This window comes from Toxorhynchites rutilus, chromosome 3 (genome assembly GCF_029784135.1).
Source record: "Toxorhynchites rutilus septentrionalis strain SRP chromosome 3, ASM2978413v1, whole genome shotgun sequence".
NCBI lineage: Eukaryota > Metazoa > Arthropoda > Insecta > Diptera > Culicidae > Toxorhynchites > Toxorhynchites rutilus.
The window spans coordinates 229,906,031-229,915,899 of NC_073746.1; the positions used below are offsets into that span (position 1 = coordinate 229,906,031).

The following is a 9,869-nucleotide window of genomic DNA, read 5'->3' on the forward strand; positions in this document are numbered from 1 at the left end:
AATGACTGGAACAATTCCTTGCATACCTGTTTGTAACATTCTTTCTCCGCTATGTCCCGTACTTAGTAGTAGCCGGAAACTTGTTAGTTCCGTGTATTTTTTTGTGTGTGCGTGTTAACAAACCTACAAACAGCAATACACACTCGATACACTCACCGTTTCGTTGCAACCCCATAATCCGTAGAAATTGTACTTTGCTAACTTTAAGGAATGGATGTGCTTTTCACTAATGAACATGTTCTATGTAACACCTTCTCTTTCACACATTCAAAACCAAGCCTGAAAATCATTCTAGGGTAGACCACGACCGACATTTGTTTCTGTATCACAACAACTCTATGTCTATTGCCATGTAAACACACAATCAATCTTCTCTCCTCGCTGTGTTCTCTCTGTCTACTTGATTGTTGCAACTAGACGTGCGTCTCTGTACCTCTGTAGCCTTGATGTTCCGAACTCTCAAAACGCGTAGTAGTATATAAGAACTTTTTCAATAGAATAATTAACAATCGAACAAGCAAAAGCATATCATCATCATCTGAATGCTATTCGGCGTCCACCAGGCAGAGGCATCCAATATTAATCGCTGTTGTGTTTTTTTTTCTCTATTTTTCGTTTCATTTTATTCCGTCCACGATCCGATCCGCGCGCAGGTTCTGTCTATGAGCACAGATGACTACCGAAAGGCGACACTATTTGCAACCAGTTCCTTCGATCAGGACTTCCAGATACCGGACTTGATTGGCCAGACGGAGATCCTCAGCGAAGAGCATCGGTAAGTGAGATAATAACTAGCTTCGGGCGTTTATTGCAACAAGTCATAAACATTTCCCGGTTCACTAAAAGTGATTAACGATATATTTTCTTATCGGTGAAATCTGTTCATAAACAAATTAAGTGCATTGTGTATTCGTACTGGATTTGATCACTAAGAGTTGATATGATCGAATATTGCGTGACTAGATTTCGTAGATCGTTATTTTATTTTTCATATTTGGTCGGTGTTAAGTCAGAGGGGACCAAGTCGCAAAATTGAACATTTGGAGTTATTGATTACATTTGGTTAAACATTATGTAAGCTACATACCATATTCATCAGGTTTGGAAAATCACGCATACAACAAGAATAATTGATCGAAATTGTTATGATTGATCAACGAAAATCCCTCATGGTATGCAGTCAGAGCGGACCATGTACCATTTACCATGGCGAAATGGCTCTATATCATGTGCAGATAAAGTGGACCATGTATCAATCAATTGTATATTGAATTTAAAAAATTTCCAAGCGTCGAATTCAGACCAACAAAACTTTTTCTTGAAGCTAATAGGTACCTTGTTGAAATGTGCTTGTACCCGTTAGTGTAAAATGTTCACATTCTGAGTATATTGAAAAATAAACTTGGTCCACTTTGACTGAACAGATCAGTCAAAAATGCTGGTCTTCAGTGTGAATGATCGAAAAATATACTATTTCAGAGTGCTATTTAGACTGTAGCGATGACAATGAATCCGAATTTGACGATTTTATTGACGAATATTGTCTAAGATGATTGAAAATAGGTAGTTTATATTTTAACATAATTGTCGTGCAACCATATTCATGCCTGTTATGAATGGCAGAGCTATTACGCTGAACGCAACCAAATGTTTATGCAGTTCCAACCTCACACCCCTTCTCTCACCAAGCCAGAGCTAACATTTCTGAGAACAATATTGAACGAAAAAATTAAATGCTTTGAAAATTGCAGAGCACTGAACTTCAAGTTCGCTTTTCTCGCATTCATAAACATGTCACATAGTCCGGTCTGACTTAACACCGATCATTTCTTCTTTGTGCTACATGTAAGCCTTTAGAATGCTGAATTTGCCGTTGTTTTGCAGTGGCATTTACTTCCACTATTTGCTAGTAAGTTCTTCATTTTTTTTATTCACAACTACCGGATCCCATCAACTGAGTAAACTGTCTGACCTGTCGGAATGACTAATGTATGATAGATATGCGATGCATAGAACGCTCGTATCGTTATCTACGCTAAGCAATTGGCATTCCAAAACCTTCATACATTTCACGTGAGGAAACAAATTTGCAGTTCAAATAGTTCATGGTTTATACGGCATTTTAGTACTGTACGCCGCGATAGTTCTCTTCGGTTGAATTCTCTCGGAACATACCGATTCTTTTCGAGCGTGGATCTCCTTACCAGAGTGAACGGTTCTGTAGATGATTAATTCTGGTCGATGGGACGAAGCGCGCATCGCAAGTAGGGTAATCTAGTTCAAATATTTAGCATGTGTCCTCTTTTAAAAACATCAATTGATCTACACTCAATTATTTATGCAAGGTGCTACATCGAGATTTTTTACAGTAATGTTCGAAAAGCTGTTATTTCACGTTGAATGGGCACCGGTAAATGAAAAAAAATCATTTTTAAGCTTAAGTTTTTAGTTTGGAAATCTTCTAGTTACATCTTTTTGTTTTGATGTGCTTGTGTGTGTGATGGGTAGAGTACATTTGTTTACCTTTAAACATAATTTTTTTTGAATCTTGTGTACATATTTGTTTCCAATCAAACCAATAACGATTCCAGTTAGCCCAATCATTTAGTTTTAGACCTTTTACTACTGCGATTTATTCGATTGAATGAAAATTGCCCTTTTTATTCCATCTGTTTATTTTATTTGGCTAATTTATCAATTCAGCTGTAACAGAGCCGAATTTATTCGTGTACATTTTTATCAAACGATAATTTTGTTGTATATTACACAGTAGGCATTTAGGCGTAAGAGTATTCTTATTCTTTCGATACACATATCGCCTTTTTTCGGCGTGAGAATACTCTTATTGTTCGATTGTTCATAGTTGGATCATACACAGCGGGACTGTTGATATGAGGCTTCCATTATTATGTTATCAATAGTACCAATTACCGATGCAGCAGATCGTAATGTGAGCGGTAAGGAACCGGGGTTACCGTCACATGAAGATTGTTGCTTGACGTAGTAGCTAGAATAACACACAAAGATGGTTAGTTGAGGGCCCTGAGTTATGAGATCATGATCGTTGGCTCAGTAGCGGACACGCAACCCAGATAGATTACCTTTTGTTTTTGCTTATGTTTCATAAAAGAATGATCGTACAAAAATTCCAAGTGTGGAGCACGTCATCGCCAATTCAAGTGTATACAAACAAACTATTCGAACTTAACTTTTTAACTTGCCGATGTCATCAGTTATGTCATCTTTGCCTGCCAGGTGGATAAGGTGCGCACCTAGGCTGTTGACGACTATTGAGGTCAACATTGACGGAAGAGTGCCTACTTTTAATAAATTCGAAGAGCGATATATCCTGGACGGGTTCAATCCATCAATGGGAGCTTTCAGTGTGAAAAGCAGTTTAGTAAGCGGTTCAAGGATCGTCCGGAGGTATCTGCAGAAAATGAAAAAGAGCGCAAACATTCGACAACTTCTTGTTGGAACTGTGGTGCGACGCTTTTTCTAATCACTGTGGTTTCAGGACTCACATGTGGGCATAGTATCCTTGTTTTCGTCGGTGCGGTTTTCACAGCCGCAAGACGCCATCTCGAAGTGCTCCAATCGCACTCTGTTTAATCAGATTGGTTTATCTGAAACATTTTTTCAGATGGAAGTGAAGGAAAGTATTCCAGCAGAACATGATGTTGCCAAAGGCTACCTAGACGACGTTGTTGCGGGTTGCAAGAACGCCGCCGAACATTGGCGCACTCTACATGCCTGCCATGCCAAGATCGGTTTTGATTTATCCGAAATTATTTGATAACCTATCCAATGCTTGAGAAACAGAATTTCCTCCGGAGCGTCGTGTAGTATTTATGTGTGGCGAAATAAACCATTAATTGATCATATCATTCGAGCAGATCGATAAGATGTTCTCCACAACTCGAACATTACTGTGAAACAATATTTCAGGATATTTTCTTCTAGAACCTTTAGAAAATACGGTTTCATTTGGGTAAAACTTTCATTTCAAATTTCATTTGTTTCGCTCCATAGAAACTGTGATAGAAGGTCGTCGCAAAACTGTTTGACAATGTTATCATTTTGGTGCATGGGGACACGGTTTCTCGTTATGATCACTGCAACTAACCTCAATCATCTGTCCTTTTTCTTCTAACGCGAATTCCATCATTTCTTCAGTGCTTCTTTTGACAATCTTCGTTACTATCTTAGAGAGCAGAGAAAAGTGTCGAACTACCATAGAAACGTTTATCGATCCCTAAAATCTCTATATGCTAATTTTGATTCTATTTGTTTGATTAGTTCTCGAGTTGTTCAGCAACCTTCCCTCCCAACTCTTTAGAGAGGGGAAAGGAGTGTCAAACCACCATAGAAACATTTATTGCACCCTAAAACCTCCATATGCCTAATTTAGTTTCATTTGCTTGCTTAATTCTCGACTAATGCAGAAATTTGTGTTTCATTTGTATGGCAGCCCCCCTTTGAGAGGGGGGTGGAGTGTCTAACCACCATAGAAACATTTACTGCATCCTAAAATCTCCATATGCCTAATTTGGTCTCATTTGCTTGATTAATTCTCAAGTAATGTAGAAATTTGTGTTTCATTTGTATGGCAGCTCCCCCTTAGAGAGGGGGGGTGGAGTGTCTAATCACCATAGAAGCATTTATTGCACCTCAAAACTTCCATATGCCTAATTTTGTTTCATTTGCTTGATTAATTCTCGAGTAATCCAAAAATTTGTGTTACATTCGTATGGCAGCCCCCCAAATTTTCATGTCGATTGTTGTTAATTCTCGACTAATGCAGAAATTTGTGTTTCATTTGTATGGCAGCCCCCCTTTAAGAGGGGGGTGGAGTGTCTAACCACCATAGAAACATTTATTGCATCCTAAAATCTCCATATGCCTAATTTGGTCTCATTTGCTTGATTAATTCTCAAGTAATGTAGAAATTTGTGTTTCATTTGTATGGCAGCTCCCCCTTAGAGAGGGGGGTGGAGTGTCTAATCACCATAGAAGCATTTATTGCACCTCAAAACTTCCATATGCCTAATTTTGTTTCATTTGCTTGATTAATTCTCGAGTAATCCAAAAATTTGTGTTTCATTCGTATGGCAGCCCCCCAAATTTTCATGTCGATTGGTTCAGTAGTTTCCGAGTCCATTAGAATCAGACAGACAGACAGACAGACAGAAATCCATTTTTATATATATAGAAGAAGAAGATTACCGCTACACGTCTTCGCAGCATGGAATCTATTAGTTACTGCCACTGGCTTGCATTTTCACCTTTATCAAAGAAAAAGTTTAAAAAGTACCGAATTTTCTCTTTGTTGACTTCCATTGTTAACACCCTGTAACTTACAACTGAATCTATATATATATATATATAAATGGATTTCTGTTTGTCTGTCTGTCTGTCTGTCTGTCTGATTCTTATGGACTCGGAAACTACTGAACCGATCAACATGAAAATTTGTATGTAGGGGTTTTTGGGGCCGGGAAGGTTTTCGTGATAGTTTAGGACCCCTCCACCCTCTCTAAGGGGGGGGGGGGCTGTCATACAAATTAAACACAAACTTCTACATTACTCGAGAATTGATCAAGCAAATGAAACGAAATTTGGCATTTATTTCTACTTGAAAAACTGTAGGCTACTGTGAATTGACATGTCGATTCCTGGCCCAGTAATCCCAGCCCCTGTAGATTTACCTATTTTAGGTATAAAACACGAGTGATACTGGACGAGTTTTAGGACCACCTTCTTCCCATTTGCTGCGATTGAATTCAGTCACTTGTGGACTGGTATAGCGGAGGTTTTCAAACTATCTCTCAAGGTAACCTGGATAGTCCATTTTGTATGCTAATTGAACTGACCTTCTAGTCCATATATATTTTGCAATCGCAAAATTTTGTTTGTTTGTTGTTTTTTATGTATTTATGATAAATGTTACGAAACTTCCAAAGGGTCTAGCCGAATAAAAAGGTTTTCATATGACTACTAACACCATTCGATGTCAATAGACTGCATTCTATTATTAAAAAAAACTGATCGTTCGTAGAGACCAAAATTTTGTTCACCTCTGCTGTAAAACAAATATCTGCCCTACCTTATGAAGTCATTTTAAATAAACACACAATTTTTTCCTATTTTCAGAGAGAAGCTCTGCGCCCACCTACCAGCGCGTGCCGAGGGGTACTCGTGGTCTCTGGTGTTCAGCACTTCGCTGCACGGCTTCTCGTTGAACTCGTTGTACAGGAAGATGCACAAACTGGAGAGCCCCATCCTGATAGTTATAGAAGATACGGATCATAATGTGAGCGCAAAAAGAATTGATTGCATCCGATGATTGGTTCTATTCCAAAAATGTTTTTTTTCTGATTTAGGTATTCGGAGCACTTACATCCTGTTCGCTGCATGTATCGGACCATTTCTACGGCACCGGCGAATCACTGCTGTACAAATTCAACCCACACTTCAAGGTGTTCCACTGGAGCGGTGAGAACCTGTACTTCATCAAGGGTAACCCGGAGAGTTTGGCGATCGGAGCCGGAGAGTAAGTTTCGAATTCTTCCCGCATTAGGTTAAACCATATTAAGCGAATGAAACTAGAATTTTTACATTGTGTACTGAATTTGAATTACATTGTGTACTGAATTTGAATCAGAATCAGAAATTGAATCAGTTATCTAATTATTCAATTGATATTTGAACCCTACATGTTGCCGAAAGGCTATTGACCATATACTAGCAGTTTACGTATTGTTGAAAATGAGTTGGCAAGGTTAGGCTGTTTTGACTCTGAAACAAATTGTTCGTACGATTACGGTTACGGAATAAACCGCAGAAATAAGTAAGACGCAAGTACATCTAATTCCAATTTTATTTTGTCTTCCTCTCATTTCAGTGGCAAATTCGGGCTCTGGCTTGACGGTGACCTGAATCAGGGCCGATCGCAGCACTGCAGTACCTACTCGAACGAACCACTAGCGCCACAGGAGGACTTTGTCATCAAAACGCTCGAGTGTTGGGCCTTTGTTTAAATAAAACCAGGCTGGAGGCGTAACAGAAGATTACAAATGAAAAAAGTGTGTGCATGTCGCGTCGAGTGCGTGTGCGTGTATGTTGGTGTGGGTGTGAGTGTTTTGGTGTGTTCAGTACGACACTGTATTCGCGAAAGATAAAGCTTTGTGGCATTCTGGAAGTCCTGAAGCGGGCGCTCCGTTGTGAACTGGGATACTATTCAAAGTGTAATGCCTGGGATACACATATACCCGCTATTGAGAGGGAAAGATTATTACAAAAAAAAATTAGTGAAATGCTACTTTTAGGAACATTATGAGGAAACTAGAGAAGAACCAGAAGATTATTATGGATGAGAATATAAACCATTTACAAGAGAGAATTTATTAGCTCACCTAATCTTTATGCGTTCGAAAAGAGTAACGATTTAAAGAAAAGAGTTGTAGCAATTATAAGGAAAAGCCACCTGTGAAGAGGGCACGTTGTTAAGAGGATATATATTTATAACAGAAAAAAATGAAACATTAATAAGGGTAGTTCCGAATTAATGGTGATGAGACATGAGATATTTGTAGTCGAAATATTGGCACGATGGACGCAGCAGTGGTTATTTACACTGTGCGTAATCGATGAGTTTAGCAAAATTACATAACCCTCATATACATTTACATAATTTTGAGGTCTCTCGACAAATGCAACAGCGATCGCAGATAACCAGATGAGAGGCTTCAAACTATCCTCAAAAGCAAAATCCAACTCTTGTACAGGTATATGTTTATTAACCTCTCTATACATTAGTGCAAATAATAAATTAACCAAGGCAAAAAATCACCGAAAACATAAATAAACAGCTAAACAGCACATGCTGCAGCTACGTAATCACAAACATTTAAAAAAGTATATATAGCAAATATAATAAATGAAGAAAAATGTTGCTGAAAACCAATATAACAGAAGTCGTGTTAGAAGTAAAATGTTCAAATTTAGAGACTGCTTTTCATTTGTTCCAAATCAATTGTGACAAAGTAGGGGATGAGTCGAGTCAAAGGAAACACACTTTTTACCCAAGAACAACACAAGACAAGACAAGAAAAAAAATACCAGTCAAACACAAAATAAAACAAAATCATCGGCATTGGAGGAGAGAACAGCAAGAGGGTAACTGTTTCACGTATTTCACTGTCACTGTTGTGCTAGAACCAATGTTGTTTTGGTTGAGTCAACATCTTAGACAATAAGCAGGATCTTAAACCTGGAAGTGCAGTTGCGTTGAAGCTCTCGCCAGGTGCATGTCAATTCATTCGTAGCAAGAAACAAAACAAACAACACATACAGTTGCTTATTGGGTGTATAAATAGTAGCAATTTTGCAATTTAGGCAATTGCAAGCGCAATATATGAATTGTTTCGCTGTATTTTTTTTCTTTGAGTGACGAAAATCACACGAAAAGAAAGATGTATTAAGAACAGAGAGGTTTATTATTTGACCGGATGGATCCTATTTTATAGATCCCTTTCTGCAAAGTGCAAGAATGATGAAACTAGCGCTAACTGTTATTTTAATTTATTACATATATTTTTTATATTTTTCACTCATATTACTGTCTTATTTATATGTAAAATAAAAACAAACAAACAAACCATACAACCATTAAACAGCCAACGTTAGGAACACACGGTACACGCGTTACGGTTGGGTGTCATGAAAGTGAAATGATTTAGCGTAACAGAAAACATGTTGTTGTAAGTGATTAACACGTTTTACATGTGAACCTAGTAATAAAAGAAGCAAAAAAAACATTACACCAATGATTTTGGTTCCACAGACGATTTAGTTGCGAAAGAACATATTATCCCTTGGTTAGTTGTTTTTACATACATTGCATGTCAGTTTGTCACGTATTCTTGGTTGCCATCATCCTGCGCTTAGTTCGTTACTTCACTGTACACGTGGCATGTTACGGATAAGGTATTATTATAGTTAAATTCATCATCGGTAGTGATGTAAAGGTATTGTATTTAAAGAATTCCATCTTCGATACATCATATATTAGTGAATCATACAACGAAAGTTTGGATTCACAATTCTGAATTGAGATATAGAGATATTTTATATAGAGTTTCAAAATAGGTTTTTATGTTTCCATATGCATAAATGCATTTTTTCATCGAAAACGATTTTCCTACCACTCTCTAAAGAAATATTAATAAGGGAGTTGCGACAGTTTTTAATGCACTATGGGGTGTAATTAATGATGTACCCCAGCGTAGAGAAGAAACATCACAGGGAGAGTGTAGAGTTAGTTTGTTCTTACTAGGAGAGAGAGAGAGAGAGAGAGAAAGCACGCTGCAAATCGTTCGAGGACATAACAGTTATTTTATTGCAGTAAAACTCGTCTTATCGCTTCCCGTCGCTTCCGTTCTCCACAGTGATGACCCCGACGTGATTTCGCGGTATCCGGAAATAAATTCTTGTTTGTGCGCGGCAAAACGGTCGAGTTTTTTCGTTCGGCTCGATTACGACGCTTCTAACCTCAATCCGCCATGTCTTCTGATGGAAATCAAGAAGCACGTGCAGCCGCCGCAGTGTCAGTGAAACTTCCAGAATTCCGAAAGTCGGACCCGGAGATGTGGTTTGCACAGGCGGAAGCGCAATTCGTCCTCGCAAACATCACGAAGGATGAAACTAAGTTTTACCACATTGTGGCGAAGGTGGACCAGTCAGTTATCTGCCATATCGCTGACTTGGTATCGACTCCTCCTGCCCAAGATAAATACAAAACAGTGAAGGAACGTTTGATTGCACGCTTCGCTCTCTCGCCCGAATCCCGGCTGGAACGGCTCATTTGA

General features: G+C 38.5%; 1 protein-coding gene across 24 annotated transcripts in view; it reads left to right on the forward strand.

Moving 5' to 3' along the window:
* LOC129778219 (TLD domain-containing protein 2) overlaps positions 1-8,831 on the forward strand; it is a 438,692-nt gene extending 429,861 nt beyond the window's left edge. For all 24 annotated transcript variants that reach the window (XM_055784977.1, XM_055784979.1, XM_055784981.1 and 21 more), the window contains 4 exons: positions 654-775; positions 6,154-6,313; positions 6,384-6,553; positions 6,905-8,831. In XM_055784977.1, coding sequence (XP_055640952.1) covers positions 654-775; positions 6,154-6,313; positions 6,384-6,553; positions 6,905-7,040 — 588 coding nt within the window. In that variant the 3' untranslated portion in view covers positions 7,041-8,831. The remainder of the gene's footprint in view (positions 1-653; positions 776-6,153; positions 6,314-6,383; positions 6,554-6,904) is intronic.
* The last annotated feature ends 1,038 nt before the right edge of the window (positions 8,832-9,869 follow it).